The 23,364-nt window shown below is 31.0% G+C and overlaps 4 protein-coding genes across 14 annotated transcripts in view; 2 read left to right on the top strand and 2 right to left on the bottom strand.

Annotated features, from left to right (window-relative positions):
- LOC105837171 (protein tincar) overlaps positions 1-3,904 on the top strand; it is a 121,239-nt gene extending 117,335 nt beyond the window's left edge. For all 5 annotated transcript variants that reach the window (XM_012681720.3, XM_012681719.3, XM_012681721.3 and 2 more), the window contains one exon: positions 392-3,904. In XM_012681720.3, coding sequence (XP_012537174.1) covers positions 392-1,468 — 1,077 coding nt within the window. In that variant the 3' untranslated portion in view covers positions 1,469-3,904. The remainder of the gene's footprint in view (positions 1-391) is intronic.
- A 4,380-nt stretch (positions 3,905-8,284) lies between these two features.
- LOC105833217 (COMM domain-containing protein 4) lies at positions 8,285-15,788 on the bottom strand. 3 transcript variants are annotated; one of them, XM_012674778.3, is made up of 9 exons: positions 15,585-15,784; positions 10,496-10,546; positions 10,166-10,237; positions 9,908-9,973; positions 9,722-9,761; positions 9,421-9,621; positions 9,085-9,231; positions 8,875-8,947; positions 8,285-8,782 (listed from the first exon to the last, which is right to left on the bottom strand). In XM_012674778.3, exons 2-8 carry the CDS (start codon positions 10,496-10,498, stop codon positions 8,910-8,912), a joined length of 567 nt encoding a protein of 188 aa, XP_012530232.1. In that variant the 5' UTR covers positions 10,499-10,546; positions 15,585-15,784; the 3' UTR covers positions 8,285-8,782; positions 8,875-8,909. The 3 variants fall into 3 exon arrangements, with proteins under 3 accessions (XP_012530232.1, XP_012530231.1, XP_028048084.1); XM_012674777.3 differs by lacking the exon at positions 8,285-8,782 and having other exon boundaries at positions 8,803-8,947; positions 15,585-15,782; XM_028192283.2 differs by lacking the exons at positions 8,285-8,782; positions 9,908-9,973 and having other exon boundaries at positions 8,803-8,947; positions 15,585-15,788.
- On the top strand, positions 11,336-15,110 carry LOC105833216. 2 transcript variants are annotated; one of them, XM_012674776.3, is made up of 5 exons: positions 11,336-11,460; positions 12,184-12,251; positions 12,434-12,633; positions 13,099-13,317; positions 13,411-15,110. In XM_012674776.3, exons 2-5 carry the CDS (start codon positions 12,186-12,188, stop codon positions 14,681-14,683), a joined length of 1,758 nt encoding a protein of 585 aa, XP_012530230.1. In that variant the 5' UTR covers positions 11,336-11,460; positions 12,184-12,185; the 3' UTR covers positions 14,684-15,110. The 2 variants fall into 2 exon arrangements, with proteins under 2 accessions (XP_012530230.1, XP_012530228.1); XM_012674774.3 differs by having other exon boundaries at positions 13,099-15,110.
- Positions 15,789-16,516: 728 nt separating the features above from the next.
- LOC105833215 (tachykinins) overlaps positions 16,517-23,364 on the bottom strand; it is a 53,581-nt gene continuing 46,733 nt past the window's right edge. For 2 of the 4 annotated variants that reach the window (XM_028192281.2, XM_012674771.3), the window contains 4 exons: positions 22,189-22,461; positions 21,773-21,998; positions 20,811-21,044; positions 16,517-19,116 (listed from right to left, as the gene is read on the bottom strand). In XM_028192281.2, the coding sequence (XP_028048082.1) occupies positions 19,106-19,116; positions 20,811-21,044; positions 21,773-21,998; positions 22,189-22,461 (744 nt within the window). In that variant the 3' untranslated portion in view covers positions 16,517-19,105. The remainder of the gene's footprint in view (positions 19,117-20,810; positions 21,045-21,772; positions 21,999-22,188; positions 22,462-23,364) is intronic. The other 2 variants (XM_012674772.3, XM_012674773.3) reach the window with 2 other exon arrangements.

Raw genomic sequence — 23,364 nt, 5'->3', positions numbered from 1 at the left:
TACTCACGGTCCATCTGCGAATCAATCGACGATTGAGAAAACCACGCTTATTGTCGAATAACGAGACAGTCTTTAAATTTAGTTCTTTTGATATGACTAGAATAGTCTACCTTAGAATAGTTCTTTGATATAACTAGAATAGACCTTACAGATTAATGCAACGATAATCTCGTTTATCGTATGCAATGTTCAAGACTTTGCACGCAATTCCATATTATCCCTGTGTCCTATGTAGCCAAAAAGAAAAGGAAGTGCAGTTTATTAAAGAAGATTACACGTAGTTATTTCAACGTGTCTTTGTGCTTCGTCCTTCCCTATGTATTTTCGCTATATATGTTCTCGCCGCTTTTACAATACTGTAATTGTAATTCGGCCAAATGGAACATTTCAGATGAACGGCGGACAGACACCGCGGTGCCTACGCCGTGCGGATTCGGGAATGCCGCACGATGAGCTGACACCACGCTCGGACTCTTCGAACTCGCCGCCTTTGGACGCGGTGGGCAGCGGTGGCGGTGCTGGTTCAGTGACCGGTCACAGCAACACCAGCAGCAACAGCGAGACGTCGAGCGGCGTGCACAGTAACGCGAGCAATGGCAGTAACACCAGCCATAGTAGCTCCCAGCGTCGGGCGACCAGCGTAGACGACCTGACTGGAGAAGCACGCGAAGAACCGCGTGAGCAGTGGCGCAGCTGCTCCCTGCAACGTGGCACGCAGCCACCCACAGCGAACATGACCTTCTCGCCGCCCAACAGTCGTCCCGGCACCAGTCAATCCTTTTCCTCGCCACAATACGTGAACCACGTGCCGCCATATAGCAACGCCAGTAATGAGATCGGCACCGGCTGTCCAGCGGTTATCTTGGAGAACCCGAGCGAGGCGACGGTTGTGATCCGCCGCAAGCTTTCGAGAACGAAAGCCACAGATCCGTTGAACCCGAACGAGGAACCATTCGGCCGATCTACCAACATGAGGATGACCTCCTTCACCGAGAGCAACGACATCCGTATTCAGGCCTCTTCGGCGACACTGCCGCATTATCCCACGCAGCCTATCGTCACCTATCCTCACTGCTCCACTATGCCGCTGCCGCACGCTTCTCACAGTGTAGCCGCAGCGAACATGAGCGGCGGCTCTACCGGCAGCTGCGGATCTGTGCCGAGACACACCTTTGTGCCGCAAGTTCAGACAACCATGCCGGCGCACACGACGCTCCCGTCACATCATAACGGTGTCAGGTTGCTCCACGCTAATGCTGTTGGTCCTAGCAATCCCTTTGTCAAAAGATTCCCACCGGTGCAGCTGCATACTCAACCTTGGGCCTTACAAGGCCATCACACCTTCCCACAGATGCCGCAAAGCAACAACAAGCTGACGGTTACCGCGCAGATTAGACAGAGTGATAGGGATTCCGCAAACTTCTCCATGGCTAGCAGCGGGGACTCCGACACGTGTTTGCCACATTAAAACTCCTACGAGAAGTAGTGCTGGTAGTTATAAATTCGAATTACGTTAGGTGATACCTGGTATTTTCGTAATAACATTTTCGTAATGACAAATGACATCGGAGGGAATTGCTCTTTCCTGGTATACCGATGTCGTGATCTCCTCTATAAATGTTTACTTCGATGAATGTGAGTGATAAAAACGTAATAGGTAAAGAGGGAGAGAGAGAGAGAGAGAGAGAGAGAGAGAGAGAGAGAGAGAGAGAGAGAGAGAGAGAGAGAAGGGTAAGAAAGGGTAAGAGAGAAGCTTTTCGCGCGAATTTGAGACGAGCTGCGAATATCTTGCTTTGAAATCGATAAATCTCTAGAATTCACTCTAAATTATAATACGTATTTAGTACGTAGCTACATTAATTCAGTACGGATTATCAAGGCGGAGACTTTTACAGATTTTATATCGTACGCTCAAAAACGCCGAAATTTTAAAGAAAATCAGATTAAGATTAAAACGACATATCAATTTCTCTGCTGTTTATTAACGTAATAAATGTGTAGCATGTAAAATACGGATTACCTCTATTTTTTTACAATCTGATCACGATATGTCGATCAGATTTTACCCGATTATTTATGTAAGTATATGTCTATGATACTAACATAGATTTTATTGCATAAATCGTGTACAAATGAGCAAAATTCTATTCATTTGAATGAGCGTCTACATAAACACGTAAGAAAAAAGACAAATCGACTATAGATTATATTATATCTCACAGAAATAGGTTATGGCGGTAATTAATAAATTGTAGTTAGAAGGCATCAGTTCCGTTACATACATATCCTATACGTTGTGATTACATATGTCCGATTTTATCTTTAATCTCACAGCAATAAAGGGAGATATCTGAAACGGATAGTGATATAAACAGTAAAACAATAGATGACTCGGTTAAAGAGTCTTTATTCTGATTAATGCGAAATAGTTCTAAATTACGCAACAATAAAGTTATTCCAAAATACAAGCAATGCACATATATCACAGTTTAAAGAAAAGAAAAACATTACAATTAAAAATACGTGTGTAAGTAATAATAGATCTCTGTTCTCTCTCTCTCTCTCTTTCTCTCTCGAGTTTGCGCAAACATCTTTCAGTACGTGTCGACGCATGCTTATATCATCTTTCTCATTTTCTTATATTATAGAGCAGAGATATTCAAAGGCAAATCGAATATGTGAATGTGAAGAAAATCAGCACTTCGTTGCATTTAATGCCGCAAGGAGACGGCAAACGAGAGTGAGAATAACATAGTTATCCCGTTTTAGGTATGGAAAAAAGTTATTATGTTGTCCTAAATAAAATTCGTGTATAGAATGAATTAAGGATAATCAATTAAGAAAAGAGGAATGTGGAAAAACTCGGGTTGTTTCTTCCCCTCCGTATAGTGTACGCTTTTGCATTAATAATTAAGATCATTTTTCCACCGATAACTGTAAATTTTGTTAAACAACATAATTTGTACATTGCTAATTGTTTATTTATATTGCGACTCCGCGATGAGTTACTCATAAGTAATAAGACGAAAAAGAAGAAAAGTATTCCCACATCGGAATGCATGTTCAAAGTGTTCAAACTACGCGCAATACGTTTCTTCTTCTGTTTGCTTTTGGACTTTCTTCTTTTCTTTCTTTGTTTTTTTTTTAAATAGATTTATCAAGAAAGCTTTTTCGAAAACTTCTATGAATTTTATGTTTGAATAATTAGGAATTATACATGCGAGATGAATTCGCAGGCGATTTTGATATGAGTCACTGTAAAATACACAAGCGCAGATTGTAGTCATAAGATTTTCGGCCTTGATAAGATTTCCGGTATACAAATATACCGTTACGTTTAATCTTTTTATGGCCTGATATACCATGATTTACCACTTTGATTGTAATCGTGCGTAAGATTTGAGAGATATAGCAGTGCCATCGAAATTAATATAAGCACATATAATCAGAAGAAGAATGAGAAAGGGACTGTTTCATTACTTGTGGAATTAAAACTCATAAATAAGTGCTGAAGATAAAGATAAAGATTTAGACCGCGAAGATAAGACGTGCTATTTATTTATTTGCGAATGTGTAGTTTCAGCACACCTTTATAGTCTACTATTCTATCATTTATTAATACTACACAAAATACGCGCAAAATGCATATATACGCGAAATCTTATATATTTTATTTTATATTGCTTCTCTCCGGGAGAAAAACATAAAATAACATTTTTGCCTGCTTTTTATTTACATTATTTATAACAATACAACGAGTGTATTTATATTTAATGATTGCAATATATATTCAAATGAGTCATATTGGTGTAAGAAGAGAAAGAGTCACCTATGATAAGTGGATTAAGAACCGATTACTGCCACTCAATTATAAAAAAGAGAAGATCTCTATTATATTTACTTATTTCATCGACTGCCATGTTATTTCGTCCTTTCAATATAAATAATCACCGTAATCGTTTACTCGTACCTAAGCATTTACTTATGAGTATGTAATGTGCGTACATATACATATATACAAATACATATATATATATATAATATATATATATATATATATATATATATATATATATATATAAAGCATACGTTCTTGCTAAGTTGTATTCTTTCGCGACTATATATCGCTCTAGAGACGCGTGTGACAGTACAGACTGGTTTCGCAAAAATGCATCACAATCTCAAATCTTCCTTGCAATTTAATGCAAGATCGACATTGCATAATATACAGAACGTTTGTTTCATTTTCTTTGTTTTTCGATAAATCTTCCGAAAATCAATGTTACAAATCAGTTCGTTCGCCTAACGATATGCCAACATTATAGAAATACCTCGAATTCCATGGATGATATTGCATATTACTGATTTGTAACTGTTCGCGACAATGTAATTAAATACGTATTTTAATAGAAATAATTTAATTACATGTGCAAATCGGCGAATTGATTTTTCATTAGATTACGATAAACTAAAGAGGAATATTCGAAACTCTAATATACATTTAAAAAAATGATTAAATAGATTTATTTTGCTTCAATTAAAATTAGTAAATGAGTTTACTAATTTGCAATTTACGTCAATTGATATAATCTTTTTAAATTTGTTATTATTATTTCGTATAATTGCTTATCTATTACTATTATTACTGTTTCCATTACTGTTGTCATCAAATATTTTATAATATATTATCAACTTTGTGTAAAGTTGCACGTATCATTTTTCAAGCAAATATTGCACTAATTTGTGTGCACGTGTGGTGAGCGTAAAAAACATTTTTTTTGTAACAATGGATATAAAATTAACGAACGCAATGATAAGCAATTAGTATTATGATTGTATACCAGTGTGACATGTGACTATGATTGAAAAGATTTTTACGCATTCCGTAAAGATAATAACTACAACAATAAAAAGAAAGTGCGAGCGTTCATGTATGGCATTGTTCAAAACTCATACTTTTCATGAGACAATGCGATATGAAATCAGATATACCTGTATTTTTCAATATCTTCCAGTATTAGAAATAGTGGTATTCTCTGCCTTGTTCATAGAATATTTCTGTTACGAATTGTTATACTGAACAAAAGTAATTAATAATAGCTCACGAAATATCGTGGGAGATTTACTCTGAAAAAAATTCTACGCTTTCCATTTACTGAAGGTATTACACGAGATATGTGATGAAAATAATCCAACTGCAAATTCAATGGGTTGTAATGATTGATCTTGATACTATATGTATATCAAGATGACATTTCATCCAGTAACAATACAATAACAGCATTTGGATATTCATGTAGGCTTGCAACTGTTCACAAGATTCGTAGTGCAGATTTAAACTTTGGATTCCAATTCTTTGTGAACCGTGAATAAACCATAGTGTCTTGTGAACTATGGGAAGCATATACTAAAGCACAAGAGATTGACCAATTGATCGCAAACGGCAAGTCACTTTTATACGACTTATCGAGCGCTTTGTCATCGTACATATCATCTCGCAAGGACCATGCATTTCGCGAAGACACTTTACGAGGATATTCAAGCAATAGCACGAAGCATCGATCAAGGGCTGGACCAGATTTCTTAATGATCAAATGAGCTCTAATAATATCCAACGTAGTGCGAACATATTTTTTAATGGCTATTTTCAATACGCTAGTAGATGAAGAGATAGAAGAATTTTTGTAGAGAGAAAGAACTTGAAATTTAAATTTGGAAAAATTTATTCTGTCTCTCCTCTTCGTAGTCTTACATAGTCCAATAACGCTACCCTTGATTCTGTTTCGAAGTAGATACTTAACGCTAGAATCACGTATTTTTCTCAATGCAAATGCTTCGGCATGACTTCTTCCACACATTTACGAGCATGCGTTATCAAGAAATCTTATTGCAACATCTAATTCAAGTAATATAAATTTTCACCTTAAGAATATGCGACTCTTTAATAATTCAATTCATTTAGATTTAATGATTAATTTTTATGTTGCTTGTTAAAACTTATTTGCTACATTTCTTTCTTTTCGCTGTATAAATTTAAGAAAAGTTATTCATTTCGTAAATCAATTTTTTTCATTTCTTTTTTATCTTTTTAATTATTTAATATTTTTAATTTACTTGAATGATCTATATATATAATTATTCTAAATTGTCTACATTAAAAAATTAAATGTTAAGTCGAGTATGTTATTTAATATTATATGTTTTTAAGGACCATAATTCCCTTGCGAACAGTATTAATAATTTATCAAGCGTTCAACAGAGATTTCTGATAGTGCTAGCTCGTGTATATACAATCGATGCATTATTGATCGCGCCGTTGCAATCGCCACTGAAACAATTTTTTTTTAATGTACACAACAACTGTAGTAGCACAAAGAAAAAAATCTATCTTTTGATAACTGCACTATAAATGGCGGATATTGCTGCGGCGTAATCGCAACGACCATCATAGAAAATAGTTAATTGTTAACAATGGGGCACGTATCTCGAAATCGTATTCAAGACATAATATTTTCGCGAATTTACATTCTAGAGTGTGTTCTAGAGACAATCGAATCTTTTTCATAAAATTAAATTTAAATTCTGGAATTAAATGCATACATCGTCGTTTATTTGAAATTAAATAGAGAACTTATTCACAAAGAAAAAAAGAAAAATTAAAAAAAGATTTGACAAAAAAATTACGTTCATATAATTTTATATTCTTTTCTTTAAAGTATTCTATATATATGAACAAAATTTATTCCTTATTTTATTCATATTCATTTCTTGCACGCGCGCGCGCGCGCATACACACACACACACACACACAAATTTATTTATTTCTACGCCTAATTAACTGTAAATGTTTTGTAGGGATGCCTGCTCCATTCTCGACGATGATTTTGCTTCGTTACACTTGCGTGAAATTAAAATATCAGATAATAGTCGACATTCGCAAGAAACGAGCGCGGTGACGAGACAAAAGAAAAATTACCTCTCGCAGGAATATTTTTTTACCGTCTAGCGTCAGCGATCGTACTCCAATTCGTTTTAGATCCAGCTAGAACCTAGACGTAGGTGTGATCATGTAATGCAATCAAGGAAAGCTCCGCACCGGAAGCGTTTCGGAAGCAAGGAGCAAAATCTCTATTGCCATGTGACACATAGCCCTGAATTTCTTGTACCTCAATCTAATAGCGAAAGTGACATTAACTATAATATTGTGTAAATTTCTAAGTTACTTAACAGCAAAATCGAATCGTTATATTTCTCATCCTTATTTGTCATATACTCGTCCTAAATTAAAGACATTTTTAATTTTTAATCAATGTTCTCTAATTTTATATAGGCTTTTATTTATTTAGAAGGGAAAAATGATGACATTCAGACATATAAAATTAAATATACTAAAATCAGAGTAAGAAAGAAATAGATAACATGGGTCGATTTTGATTCCCAAAGTAACAAGTAAAAATAGTTTTTACTATTTGGAAAAATAGTTTTTACTTGTTATTTCAAAAAGCCAAAATCAGTTGCTTTTACTTACTGTCCTTTTATATATATATATATATATATATATATATATATATATATATAAACCTTAGAATTTATTTAAACATTTTAATATTTTACATAAAGTTGTCTGCATAGAGTTGAGGTAACGAAGTAGAGAATTTCACGGTCGAGAGAAAGAGAAGAGAGCGAGAGAAATCGGCTAATCAAAACCTTTTTTTTCTTATTATTTAATCATTGATCGCGCGAAATTCTTGGTTCCATCTCAGCAAGAGCATTGAAAAAAGAACCGATCAGAACCCTCCAAAGAGCGCGTCCCAGGAACGTGTGTATAACCGCGAGAGAGAGCGCTTAATCAATGTGTCATTATATCGACGGCTCCTCCGAAACACTTGTAAATAATTAAGAGTTGCGTCAAGTGAAGAAAACCGCAAAAAAGAGTGTGTGCGTGAATGCATGTATGAGAGAGCACGAGCGAGAGACTGACACATATACAGCGAATGTGTGTACGAATAATTGTATAAAGACTGATTAGATTAGCTTTGGTATTTATTCGAATTTAACGATTAATAAACGCTACCGCTTTGCGCGCGCCCTAAAAGAATTCACGGAGCACGATGTCCAAAATATTCGCCAACAAACTTCGTTTTTTCGTCAAAGAATCGACTTTTCATTGATTGCGATCGAGGAAAATGTTTTCATTGTTACAGTTCATTTTCCAGCTCAAAGCTCGAATTCAGCTTCATGACAATTTTTTTCCGAGAAATCCATGCTGGCCTAAAGTTTCTTGTTTTTGTTTATTTAAACATGTTTTCTCCTCCCTTCGTCTACAAAATGTTCGTTTCTTCATATCATCATGATTTCGTTCAATTGGATGTGTATCTTCGAAATGCGGCCTCACAGCGGATCGAAAAAAAGTAAAAGAATGAAGATTAATATATGGATGGAAAATTCGAATTTTGAATGATTCTGCATTATTCTTTGCGCACGCTTTAACTTCGATACTTTAGATTCAATATGTTCTCTTTGAACACATCGTGCTCAAATACGTGTATAAACGCAACAAAGGCAGAGGGAAGAATGACAAGCGTGATTATTAACTGCGACATTATTATCGTCATAACGTATCAATATTATTCAATGCATCATATAAACCACTAAACTAAATGTAAACTTTGTATATTCATTTACTAAGAGAATAAAAGTAAATTATTCGATGATCAGCTTAATCTGCGCTTGATTTTCCTCAATTCCTCTGATCAATTTAGGAAACAGAAATTAGAAGGGCCTGAAAAGAATAAAATTTTACTTTCAATAAGGCATGTTCATTTATAAATAGCAAATATTTTCACATTAGTAAATCAGTAATAATTATATTACAAAATAATGCAACTATTGTTATTCTATTTAATATTTCACAGATTTTCCATTAGCGCACGTGCTCTTTTCAATTCTGAAAAAAAAAAACATCTTTGGTTATAAAATGTATAACCAAGTTGAAAATTCATAATAGATTTCTTATAATAAAGTAATCTCAGAAAAAAAGCTACTAGCCACTGCTACAAATTTTTTAAAACTAAATTTTTATACCCTTTAATAACATTTGCACATCATCTTTAGATATATTTATAGTGGTATCTTCCTCTTTTCCATCTATTTTCTTCAGTTTTAATGTTATGGCAGAAACAGGCGACGAGCTGTCGCAAGGTAGAACTTCGATAGAGGATAAGCGATTGACTAAAATGTAAAAGTTGCAAGTAAATTTTTGCGTAAACCAAAACATTCAATAAATAAAATATTGTCAGAAATAATAAATATAAAAATATAGTTTTAACAGATTTTGATCAGCTAAGATTTTTTCAAAAATTGTTATCTTATTCCATACATATTTTTCAAATTAGTCTTATAAAAATCTAGAGTTTACACCTCTTAAAGATTGAGATGAAAGAACAATCGTGATTTGGGAACAGTGATCTGTATGAAGCCTCGCTACAGCTGTACTATGTTCTCGTGGAAGTCCCAATTGTTGCAGTTCGCTGCTCAAGTCAGCGGCGGAAACGCCATATCGGGCGGAAGACGTGAATATTAATTCGAGGGCAGCTACCATTGCCTTCGCGTCGCTTACATCTAAATAAGATAGATGCCTATATTTTCTTTTCCCTTATTAACTATTTATTGCGTCATTTAATTTGGTAATTATGAAGTAGTAATATGAAGTTACACGCACCAAGTTTGGTGTCTTGCGTGATTTTTTTTACTTTTTCCTCCTAAAAAAATTGTGTACAGATAATTCAATTAAAGAGAATTATTGTATACATGAAATAGAAAATTGACTTTATATTAATGTAGGCAATAAAAATAAAGAATTATCAAACCGAATTATTTTTAGCGACAGATCGCGATTTGAACTTACATCAAGTTCCCCTTCGGTCAAATATTTAGCCACTGCTTGACCTAGCATTTTCATTTTAATTGAAGTCTAGAAACAAAATGTTAAACGACTCTTTTCTTTAATATCCCAATATCATTCCTTGTGTAAGAAAAGAAATATTAAGATATTTTATGTTAATTATATTGTTATATAATTATTATATCAAGAATTCTAACATAACATTATTACAAGTATTGTATAGAAACATAATCCATAGAGAGAAATAAAATAAAACAATACCATTCGTGAAAGCGTATTAATTTCCGCCAGCAACCAGTCTGGACAATCGCCATCGCCGAGAAATCTGAATCTCTATATAAAATAAGTAGATTTAGAGATGTTAAAATTAATTGTAATATGTATGTTCAATTGTTTATTAATAACAAATAATTTAAATTCTTTAAAAGATATATTAAAAAATTAGAATAAATTAAAAAAACACAAATATATACATATTTTACATATCCTAAAAGCTTATACATTTGCTCTGTTTAGCAATATTTTATTTATTCAAGATAGTATAAGAACAAAAAAACTTATGCGTCGTAATGCATTCTTGCAAGTTCATACCATTTTTGTTAACTTGTTAGTTCGTATTCACACTAGCTCCGCTTCTTGCACCTAAAAATTACGCATAACGTTTAGAAATTACAAATATAAAAATACAATGAGTAAAAATATGTAACAATTTCAACTATAATTGCAGTAAAATAATTATAGTTAAAAATATAATTTTTATAGTAATTATTACTATATTATGTGTAATAATAACTAGTTTAAACAAACTAATTTATATTGTTGAATAACTATAAAAATATGATTGAGTCCGAAAATGACTATAAATTACAGTAATATTATCAATTACTGCAACTATTTTTTTATCTCAGTGTAAGGATACTAAGATTTTGTATGTAATTTTATGTATAAAGATTTTTCCACAATTAAGATAAATTTGAAAATAAAAGACCAAAGGGATATACAAAAAAGTCACAATCATTTCGCTTACGCCTAATGTAATTAATTATTTGTTAAATTATCAAATCCTGCTGATTTATCCTATGCAATTCAACGAAACGTTTAATCAATTTGGAATTCACCGTCGTGTTTTCGTGCAACCGTGAAGATATCTACGTCAGTCAATCACACACTACGTCTACTGCGAACCTCGGGTTTGCCACGTGCCCTCGGGACAGAAAACAGGGTAAGTTTTTTCTGCCGCGCTGCTTCTATGACTACTACCTCTCTCGCACCGATAATATTTCTAACAATAAGTATCATAACGTTATGACGACGACTCGAGGAGACGTGGACGTCAGGATGTTTGCGTTCGTTGGCGGAGTAGATTGGCGAGGGCATCCGCGCCAGGTGAACGAATTCCCCATGCAATCCGCCTAATCCTTCGACCGCAACGGGATGGCCCACGGGAGTTTCGTCCAGTGGACATAAATATCTGGGCAAGAGTCGGCTCACCGCCATTCTAGTCGGAAAACTCGTAAACGTCGAAAACGCTCGCCAACAGGTGAACAACGCAACAGGTAAGGAATGCCAATAATTAGCTTAGAAAGCAGTGAATTTTTTCGCAATTTGTAACTCTTCAACAAATTGTGATTTTCAATTATATTATAAACAATTCAACTAGAGATACTTTTTAAGACTCTTAATTAACAGTTTCTTTAAGAAAAGTCAAGCCAAGACAAGACAAGATAAGCAATTATAATTTTCACTATTTTTATCAACAAATATTTATCGATTGAAAATCCATTTCGATAATAATAGCCCAAAACATATGTCAATTACAATTGCAAAGCTATTAGCAATTTTTTTTTAATGTTAAATCTCTAATTAATATACATTTTATGTCTGTACAACGCATAAGATGCTAATTTGGTAAAATCAATTGAAAATTTTTTTTAAATTATTTGTTAGAAAATTTCTATATTAGAATTTCAAAATAACTTATCATTAACTGAATGTAACAAAATACTTTGTATACCTTTTCATACGCAATAATTAACAAAATAGAATAGAACAAAATTAGATCTCCTCATAATCGATATTTATATAATTTATTAATTGGATAACTGTTTAGACACTATAACAACATTAAATATTTTTTATATACTATTACTATAAATAGAAACTCTTAGAATGATAAGATTGCTGTGACATAACTATCATGACTTTTTTACACATTGTGTTAAATTAAAATGTTGAGTAAAAATGTAAACTACGTAAAAATTAAATTTTTTATCTTTCAGCAATGAAGAAAATATTACTAGCCATAATCTTGCTAGCAATATCAATAGCAGTGTCTGAAAATATTCTGGTAAATAAAATATCGTTTATAATTGATTTATTGTAGAGTAATATATTACAATTGTTCTCGTATGCTTTTGTGTTTTATTAAGATTTAATAATTAATAATTAACTGTTAAAAAAAGATTCTTAATCAAAGATAAAATAATAAATGTTACAAAATATACATATTAAAAATAATTTTACTTTAAGATGGAAAATCATCCAAGAATGAAGACAACATGGCTTTGCGACAAGCAACTATGGAATAGAAAAGTAAAGCGAATACCATGGAAAGATATTTCTTCCAAAGTGGAGGAGTCTTTAAGTTATGATGACAGCAGACAATTTCCTCGAATTTCGGACACACGATTTATTAGTGAGTCAAGAAAGTTACCAATGGCTGTCATCAGGTAACTTAGCAATAATTAATAAAATCGATATTTATACACATATCTGAATTTCTAACTTTATAATACTGTTACAAAAATCAAATATCGGAAATTCACACAGCATATAAAAGTAAAGAATCGTGTAATATACGTTTGATAATCGTAAAAAGATAACGAAATATCCTTAATAATCCTATTCATCTTTAATTATATTCCATTTTTGTTTAAAATTTGTAATTTAATTCTTTACCAACGTAATACTAAAAATGGTGTATATGTAATAATAAAATTTTCATAAAAAATTAGAAAAGATCGAATTGAAATTAATGCGGCAAATTACTCATGAAAATTATTGTTTTGCTAAAATATTTAAAATATAACGACACACACACACACACAAACACACACACACACACACACACACACACACACACACATATATATATATATATATATAATTAGATATAATATATAATTTCATTGCAGGCAGCATGATTTGGCGCAATTTTCACAGAGAGATTTATCTTCCAATAAGCCAAAAGTTAACAGTGCTAAGCCGAGAGTTTTAATCTCCATCGGCATACAAGAAGATGAGAATGCAAGCAATCTACAATCGGACATACAAGAAGACTGTTCAAGAAAAAATGGTAATACGCACAATCAAGGTTGGCAGATTCAACAACCATTCTACGTGGAGGAGCCAAGGTGGGTTGATATCGATGTCGACTATATAGACTCTTCTCATCACGCGGACAATGGCGATCCTTACATATTGACACGAGGAAAGAAAATTTTCAGAATTGAGGACCCAGAACAATTGAGCAAAATGATCGAGGATTACAAGGCAACTCTCGAATATCTAAACAAAGAGAAAGGACTGCCGATAAAAATTCGAGTAAGAAGATCTGACGAACGAAGAATCATGACGAACGAAGGATCTCAGAGTGAAGTCGATGAAAAGGACAGTCAGATAAAGGAAAGAAATTACTATAATTTTCTTCAAGATATGGACAGAGTTATAAATAACACATCAACTATCGAAATAAAAAATAGAAGCAAAAAAAATTCTGAAATCAATACTATATCGAAAGATGGAACGACGAAAGATACAATCTTTATTGAAAACTATGGAAAAAATGTAAAGAATTTAGCAAAAAGATTATTACGTGGATCCAAATCTATAAATGAGAATCAAATCTCCGCAAACGATATAATGACAGATTTTGTTGAAGAAAAACAGGAAATACAGCGCAAAGATATTTCCAATGATATTGAAAATGGCAGCAGCAAAATTGCAAAAATCGCTCAAGTTGAGAAATTCAACAATAACAAAAGTCATTATGTTATTAATAAAAGAAACAAAAGATCAATATTATCAAAGAATCAAGAACTCTACGGCATCTATAAAGATGATGCAAATTCTAAGACAGATGTTGAAAAAAATGAAACATATAAACAGAATATACCTGGTATGAAATTGGAAACCAAAGAGGAGACGAAGAATGAAGAAGATAAATTTGAAAGTAATAAAGATCACATAGGAGATTCACAATTAACAAGTGAATCCAATTCGAAAAACTCCGAAACAAAGATCTCAAGAAATCGAGAGAAACGAAATGTTTGCAAAAACTGCAAGCTCGTTAAGTTACAGTATCAACAAGACGAATGGTTAAAAAATATTGAAAAGAAAATTCGAGAATCACTGTCTTTAGAGCGAAGAGATAAGCACAGTGATATTTTAGAGCGCCTGAGCCAAAGTGAACCTTACATTATTTCCCGTGGTAAGAAAGCGCCGCAAGATTTCGAAAAGGACAACTTCTCCCTGATGTCGAATTCACGATATGCGAACAATGATGAGAGTTACGCTAAAATGATGACTCTTCCGATCGAGGAGGGTCTTCTGAGAATGCTATTAATGAGGACGTCTAGATGTAACAACAATAACTGTGACATTATCGAGAACTGGTTGTCGGACGAACAACTGTCACCGAGAGATCGACGCGGGACACTTGATGAAATCTTCGCAGCATACGATCCGTACTATGTAGCCAGAGGAAAACGAACGAATTGAAGTCAAAAGGACAAGATCTCATTCGAAACAGATGTGAGGCAATAGACCTTATGGCACACGTAAGGTATAATTGCTGACTGATGAGAAGAGCAGGAACATTGTAGACAGGGTTGACAAAATTCCACCTTTTTTTTATAAAATCTATGCTAGTGGTATCTTAAAAAAAACTGCAAATTTAATTTTTTATATTAATAACGTTAAATAGAAGCAATGAGAGAGTCAATTGAAAGCTTTTCCAATTTTTTTTCTATGTATGATACTAAAATCCACATTAGTGTACTTAACTTATTTACATTTAAATTCAATAAATAATTTTATGCATCACGAATTCGAAATATATACAAAAGATGTATGAAGAAGATGACTTTTGATTGTAAATTATGAAAATGTAATTTGTAATGTACATTAAAAAGGAGTTAATTGAGAGTAAATGTAATAACGTTCTTCATATGTGTACAAAAATAAGTTTAAAAAAGTGGAGAAACTTTTGTAATATTTTATTTGATTTTTTAGCTTAATTCTTGTAATTAATGCTTTAGATGCTAACGTTTATGAGCAAATAATTGAAAAATTGATAAAAGTTATAGCCTGTTACTATTAAAAAGACTAGCTATAAACATGTAAAAATTAAATGTGTAAGTATGAAGAATATTTTATTCTTCTGTCCATTACGCTCTATGCTAATTTCTTACATTAACAATTTATTCTTTTCCTCATTTTCTCCCTTTTTTCCATTAAAACTGTACATTGTGTACAACTGTACATAACCTATAAAAGCACAACTGTTGAAAAAAACATTCTGTTGTTTCACATATTGTGAATTATTCCACGTCGTAACTTGTTAAATTGTATTATCACAATGATTTATTTGTAAAAATGGAGCAAAGCAAAAAATGGTTACCTGGTAAACAATGACAACTGTGAAAATTAACACTGACCAACACTTGCCGAAGCGGAGAAGGTTAAGATTGTGACATTTCTATCCAGTCGATAAGTTAACTAAAATAAATGAGAAAACATCCTTTTAATCTGTTATCGGTAAAAATTAAAAACATATATTATTCATATTAATCTATGTTATTTATGTTTATATTGCAATAAAAATAATATGAAAAAGAAATCTATGAATCTAATAACAAAAATTATTTTGAATTTGGTTTTGTATTTTACGTTGGAAAATGAACGTTGTCAGCTGAAGGTAAGAAAACTTGATGCAAAAAGGAAATATATTTAAAATTCAAAATGTTTTAATCTATTTAAAAATTATACTAGGGCTTACTTTTGACAATTTTGAATATTCAAAGATTCAAAAAATTTTAAATTTTGTATTGTTAAATCTTCGAAATAATAATAAACTTCAAACTTCGAAGCTTTGAACTTTTACATAAATATATCTTATGTATGTATAAAATATTACAATTGCAAATTATCCTTGATATATATATATATATATATATGCATATATAATACTAATTAGTACTTATAATTTGTAAAGTGATGGGTATTTCTGCCATTTAAAAAAAATTTATATTTCTATTTAATATATGTGTTAAATAAACATAAATGGATGCTTAAAATGTTTAAAAAATATGTTACAAAATTATTCATGACAACCATTTATTGATTATTCTTTGTGCTAATTACAATCAGGATTTGCAATTTGGATTATTATTGAGTCTTTTTATATATTTCTCATTCTATTCGTGACAAATTCACAGAAAACTTACATAATAGAAAAGAAATTATAACTTTCAACTAATTGTGCACAGTTAATTGTGCTTTGTATTTATATATTTATAAATTAAGAAAGGATAAGAATAAAACATTAAGGGCTATAGAAATATTAGAGCCTGAAGCAATTTATTATTTTATAACAAGATATGCAACGAACATAAGTACAAGACACAACGTAAATTTTATTTTCTGCGTGATTAAAATTATTAACTTATAATTTCTCAACAAGAAATTTATTACATACTGTTATCATAACATCGCATTACATATTTTAAAGGAAATATGTAAAAATTAAACACATAAGAAAGATGTTTTAGTTCAAGAATACTGAAAAGCGTCTCAGTAGGATCAGAATTAAATTTTTATTTCGTTGAACGCAACCAATGGCCACAAAAATGGTCACTCTTCAACGTTACTTAATTCTGCCTCTTATTTGAAGACGAAAATAAAACAATCTAGACTATTAAAAACGTAATTTTATACACGGTAACAATTACCGATTAACATCCAGAGAAAAATATAATTCCTATCTATGTCACGAGATATGCTAGATATTTATACACTATTCAATCTTAGCTTACACACCACCTATTCCCCGTTTACATCTTATTTCTCGAACTCGAGAACGTGAAATTACTTTGTCATAATATTGCGCCGATATGTGTCCATAAATTAAAATAAAATAAATTCTGCAGAGAATTTATAAATTGTAGAGTTAATGTTTCATGAAAGATTAATAGTAGAAATGCATTTTTTCAAGAATTTTAAGTCGATTTTTCCGTAATGGTTAAATTATCTTGTTTGTGCGTTGTTTTAAAAACTGCTCGTTTAACATTTACAAACTTAAGTACTTTTTATGAATCCAATTTGAGTATGCGTTAAACTTTTATTTTATTGTTAATTCAGAAATAATATTTTTTATAGAAAATTTAGTTAAAATGTCCAAGAGATTTAATGTTTATACAAATCCATTTTATATTAAGGAAAAATCGTTTCTATAAATTCATTCAAGAATATATCACTACTATCGATTGTTATTCTGTATATCCTGTACAAATTAACAATAATGTTGATATAGGCATTTTTCGAAAGATTTTGCTGACATGTACAGTTGTAATCGACGAAAGATATCTTTGACTTATTTAATCTCGCTAATTACATATCGTCAGTATAACATGTCTTTTGCACCATAGGTCGGAGGACACAAATCGTAAATACACTTATGTAAGTAAAAATGTAACTATGTTAAATAGCAACCTAAAAAGAGAACCTACTTCTGTTTTTAATTATTAACAAACTTCTTCGTTTCTGATGCGCAGTCTTTACTTGAGAGATACATAATTTTTATTAGCATTGTACGTAAATATATCTATTTAAATACAGTAAGTTTATTTAACATTTAGAAATTTAGACATTTTTCATACACTTAATTTTAAGCATTAAGCTCTTGTTTTAATTTAAGAACAATTTTTTCTTACAAAAATTTAAATTTAAAAATTAAAATACATTAAGTACTTAAGTTTTGTAACGTAAGTTATTTAGATTTTTTTAAAGAAATTCTCTAAATAATTTGATAAATTACTTAAGGATTTTTTCCATACAATAGCTAAAAGTCATTATTGAAAAAATTCAATAATAGCAGATTTTTTTTGTAGGTTCATTTTCTTTTATCTCACAAATAACAATAAAAATTTTGATTGCAAATATCTGATGTTTTATGAAATCAATCCATCTAAAAAAAAAACAAACAAAAATTTGATTTATAATAGCTTATGTGCTGAAGATGATTTCATTTTGCTGCAGTTTAAGTAAATAATTTTTAAGTGGGTAAATAAATGTAAATAAACTGTACACTATATCTGTTAAAGTTTTATTAAAATAGATAAAAATTTAATTTAATTTGGAATGCTATTTTCTGTCAAATTCGCAAATAAATACTACAAAACACGATTTTAAATAAGAATTAGGAATAAAAATTAAATAACTTTAAAATTAATAAGAATTATTCTCTTTAGTAGAATAATTTATAAAATATTTAAATTTTTGATAATATTTTGAGATGTAACATATATAGTTTTAAGAATTATATGTTTGATATGAAGATATCAGTATTCCTTTTTTTCTATGTAAAATCTCTCAAAATATCTTAGTCGCAGATAAGGAGTATAGAGTAACATATTCAGACAATGTAATTACATGCAAATCTAATTTTTTTACGGAACGGGAGAGTTATTTATGGAATCGCAGCAAGAGTTTCACAAAATACTATTTTATGACTACACTACTGCAGTAAAACTCTTCTCTCACGTTCATTGTATACACTTTGAATTTACACCCTCAACTGCGATTGTATCTGATTGCGAGACTTGCGGCTTGCGACCTGCGTCCAACGCACGCAATTTTGAATCTTATAATAGCGGCAAAATATAAGTGATAGTGTACACACAGCAAATTATATACATTGACTAGATCAAGATCGGCTTGTTATATGTAAAATAATTATAATAACAAAGTCTTAATTAACGCATTGATAAATCAACAAACGACAGTATATTTGCATTCTTTATCATAACTAATAAACGCGTTTTCTTCCTCTTCTTTTCTCGTTTTTAGATTTAGCTACATCGTTTAATTATTTGGAGGAGACATTTTGTAACAGTTGCGTTACCGTTTCTAAGAGCTGCTGTATTATTGTGAATCTGAAACATAAAACAGACAATAATGTTTACGACACCAATGAAATATTTGGAAAAATCGACATTACATTCTAATTGTAATAACACGAAGAATACTAAAAACGAAATTTTATCTAAAGAACAGCTCTTATCGCTATACGATGTATAAATAGAGTAACTCACTCCTAATTTTATATTTATTAGTGAAAGAAAGTCTCTACATTATCTATTTACTTAACATTTCTCGTTAAAATAAAATATATGTACCTATTCACTTATACACACCTATACACTTAAGTATATAATACAATATATTATATATAACGATATCTAATAAACGCACGCACACACGCACACACGTATGCATATAAACATAACAATAAGAAGTTATATACATACACTTATAAATAAATTACTTAAATAAAGGATATTTAAAGTGCACTTTTTTAAATTTACTGTTTGATCCTGTGTTACTATATCTTTTTAATATAAATTAAAATAAATAAATTAAAAAGATTTAAAAAATCGCAATATTTATGCATTTCAATTAAACGAGTTATAATTGAATTGTGCGTAGATAACTGTCTTTATAACCAGTCAAACTGTCATCAAAAAGTTAGAATGCAGAATTTATCGCTATTTCGTGCAATCGTGTGTACACAATAGTGAGAAACTTTTCGATGACAATATGTATCGCGGAGAAACTTTTAAAGCGGACCCTTGCATCGTCATTGTTTCATAGTACGCTACGAGAAAGGTAATCCATAGCTTTGTTTTAAATGTCACTTGGTACCTATATGCAAGGAAAAAATATTTTCACAGCATTAACCGTGCGGAATAATTTGTAAACGAGTGATCATAAGTGTTAATCATAGAACATAGAAATATAGTATTCAGAAGCACAAATAAACCTTATTAGAGCAAGTATATCAATGCTACAATTATACTAATTGTAAGTATACTTAAATGCTCGATGTTGCATGCAAGAAATGGAAAAATATAAGAAACATATTTAGCATAATACATATCAATCCCGAAAAGCACATTGTGCAAATGTCATACAAAAATGTCATTGTAAATTAACAAAAATTTTACAATAATTGTAATACGCTATAACATAACAGTTATAAGGACACAATTTTTGAATAATATTTCTAGAAAAGATAAATTAAACAAATTTAATTTTAAAGTAGAAATATTTTATAATTATTTAAAAAATCGTTTTGAGTTCTTTTATTTAAAATGTTGTCGTGTTTAAATGTATAACATTTTATATTGTCATATTTTTATAATTTAGAAATAATCGTACATTTTTGTAAATATTTATTTTAAAAAATTATGAACACTATTTCCACAATATAACTGAAATAAACGTTTGAAAAATTAGGGCTCAAAACTGATAAGAAACACTAAAAAAAGAATAATTAATTTAAATAAATTTTTTTACTGAATTCCTTTAGTTGAAGTATTTAAGATCCCTGAGAATAGTCGCACTTATGCGTTATAAAAGATATTTTAAAAGATAATTTTATGAAAAGAAACAATATTTTAATTTTTCTTCTCTTTCTTTGCGAACGTTCTGATAGTCTGCTTGATACTCGATAAATATTAGAAGCACACATTCAGCCATTAGATACGCATAAAAGATAAACGAAACGACAAGAAGAGAACCGATAAATAAATGTTTGCTACCAATTGGCTGTCAGCTGAACCTTTACCTAATGTTGCCGGCGAGTCTCCATCCACGCCGATCCTCTCGATGTTATCAAACAACCTTATGAATGGGCTGTTGTCTTCGTATGGGGCTTTTGCCCACTTTTTGCCTCTCACCCCTACAAACATCCCCCGTAACTCCCATCGTGGATTTTTCTTACCGCGCATCTCAAAATATCGGAAAGGCGATCGTTTTTCGACTTGGCACGAGGCTAGAGAGTGTCTCCTATCGCCCATTCCTGCTCGGGGGAAATACAACGTTGGCCAGTGTGACCATTTCGAGCTCAAAACAACACGAGATATGCAAACGAACAAAAATAAAAAATAATAAAAGAATAGTCTGCCGTCTGTCTACTTGAATTTGTTCGGAGGTATATGAATAATAAGACAAATATTTGAGAAGCCTTCGTTACGCGTTTTCTCCACTCGGAGACGGACTCGATCGATTATATCGTCTAGTAGCGAGAAGAATTTGAAAAGCACTGAGCTATTTTGCAGAATACTTTAGAGTGCACGATAAAAACAAGAGAAAATATTTCTTGTCAAGCTACAACACATTAAGTAATTAAATATATACCGCAATAAAATTAGACACGCAGTTTTTATTTTGTTTCGAAATCTCGAACAACCATGTGTTCAAGTTTTCGTATAAACTTCTCATATAAAAGGAGAAACTTCTGCTAACTTTCTGCATTACTCACTTTTCATATTAAAATCTATACTAAAGATAATATAAGTTTCAATATATTATTATAATTGTGTAACGAGATTTATAAGACTAGACTCGAGTTTTAAAATAAGTGGGTTTGATTAATTATTTCATAAATTACTTTTTATAAGTCATCAACAATTTTACCATATAAATATTTTTACAAGAAATAATATTAATAACAATTATTCATTTTCATAATATTTCTCTCTTTCTCAATTAATATAAACTGCACATTATGAACAGTATTAACTTTACCTTGATATTCGTGCAACGATCGAGTTCCAAAATCCATATCAGTCCCAAATCTTTGTCCTATACTCCTTTTGCCTCTCATACCTTGAAAACCCATCAGTGCCCTTTTATCGGTATCTTTCTTGCCTCTCATACCTTGAAAACCCATTGGTGCTCTCTTGTCAAAATCCATGTCAGAATCTGTGTAATCCACATAATTCTCAAAGTTGTCTTTTTTGCCTCTCATACCCTGAAACAATTGAACAGATCAACAAAATTTAAAAAAAATTTTTTAAATTTTCTATCGATGTTGTTTATTAATTGTATTAAAAATAGATTATTGTATTCTTTCACAATAATCACATTACAAAGTTACATACCGTAATAAAAAAAATCTGTTAGACGTATATTCAAAATTTATTAATCAGCAATTAATTTACCTGGAAACCCATAAGGGCTCGTTTTTCAAGTTCCTCTATTTCGTCGAGCAATGCCTTTTTGCCTCTCATCCCTTGAAATCCCATGGGAGCCCTTTTCTCCCAATCTGCCGGAAATTCTTTCATCTTATCGTGCATACCTTGGAATCCCGTCGCGAGAAGTCTCTTTTCGTAATCTTGTGGATATTCGAAAACGTACGTTTTTTTCCCTCTAGTACCGTAAAAGCCCATCGCTTTCCTCTTTTCAATTTCGTTCAGCACCTGCAGTTCGATACTCTTTAATAAAAATAGAATGTAAACGACGATGATTAAATTTCTGGCAAAAATCTGCTAACATAAGAGATAATAGCTATTTAAAACGCTTAAATGTCCAATAATCTTTTTTTAATGGTTACGTTTGCTTTAAGAAGAATTAACTAACTCAGTAGAAAAAGAATACTAAAGAAGAGAAAGTAAACTAAGGCTACATTTATATAAACGATTCTTACATTTAAAACTATCCTAAAAATACTGTTTTAAATAAATATAACCCAAACATAAAGTCGTATTTCAAGACGTAAGTACATTTCAAGATATTAAAAAAAAAGTGCATCTAAAGAACAGTTTGCTAAAATATCTAAAAAATTTAGCTAGATACAGATCTGAAAATAATTTTGTTACAATATTAAAATAATTAGAACGCTTAAACTGGTTACTAAAATGACGAAACAGCATTGTTCATACTTAATGTACTTTATAATTATTTTAATTGTCCAAAAAATTATTTTTAGATTTGCATCTGTTCAACTAAATTTTTAAAGACTTCAGCAAAATTGTTCTTTCCGTGTGATATTCCGCTCTCATTTACATTTTTTACGATAACTTTGTAATAATTAATATTTTTATTTAAAAATTTAACACGTGCAATTATATTTATAAATGTGTTCCAATCGATATTAGATTCAAAGTTATAAAACATTAATTACTTAGAATTTTATTTAAAAACGTATTAACACTACATAGTTAAAAGAAAAACAGAGGTAACAATGTGACTCCGCAACAAAAATAAATTGAAACAAATACTTTCGTAAAAATACGGTGTTTTAATATAAAATTTTATGTTTATTCAAAATAAAGAGAAAATATTGCAGAATATATGTACATGTATGTTTAATAACTTTTTTGCATATAAACTGCAGT

This window comes from Monomorium pharaonis, chromosome 1 (genome assembly GCF_013373865.1).
Source record: "Monomorium pharaonis isolate MP-MQ-018 chromosome 1, ASM1337386v2, whole genome shotgun sequence".
Taxonomy (NCBI): Eukaryota; Metazoa; Arthropoda; class Insecta; order Hymenoptera; family Formicidae; genus Monomorium; species Monomorium pharaonis.
The sequence above is the reverse complement of the archived record's forward strand: the minus strand, read 5'-3'. Positions and strand labels throughout refer to the sequence as shown.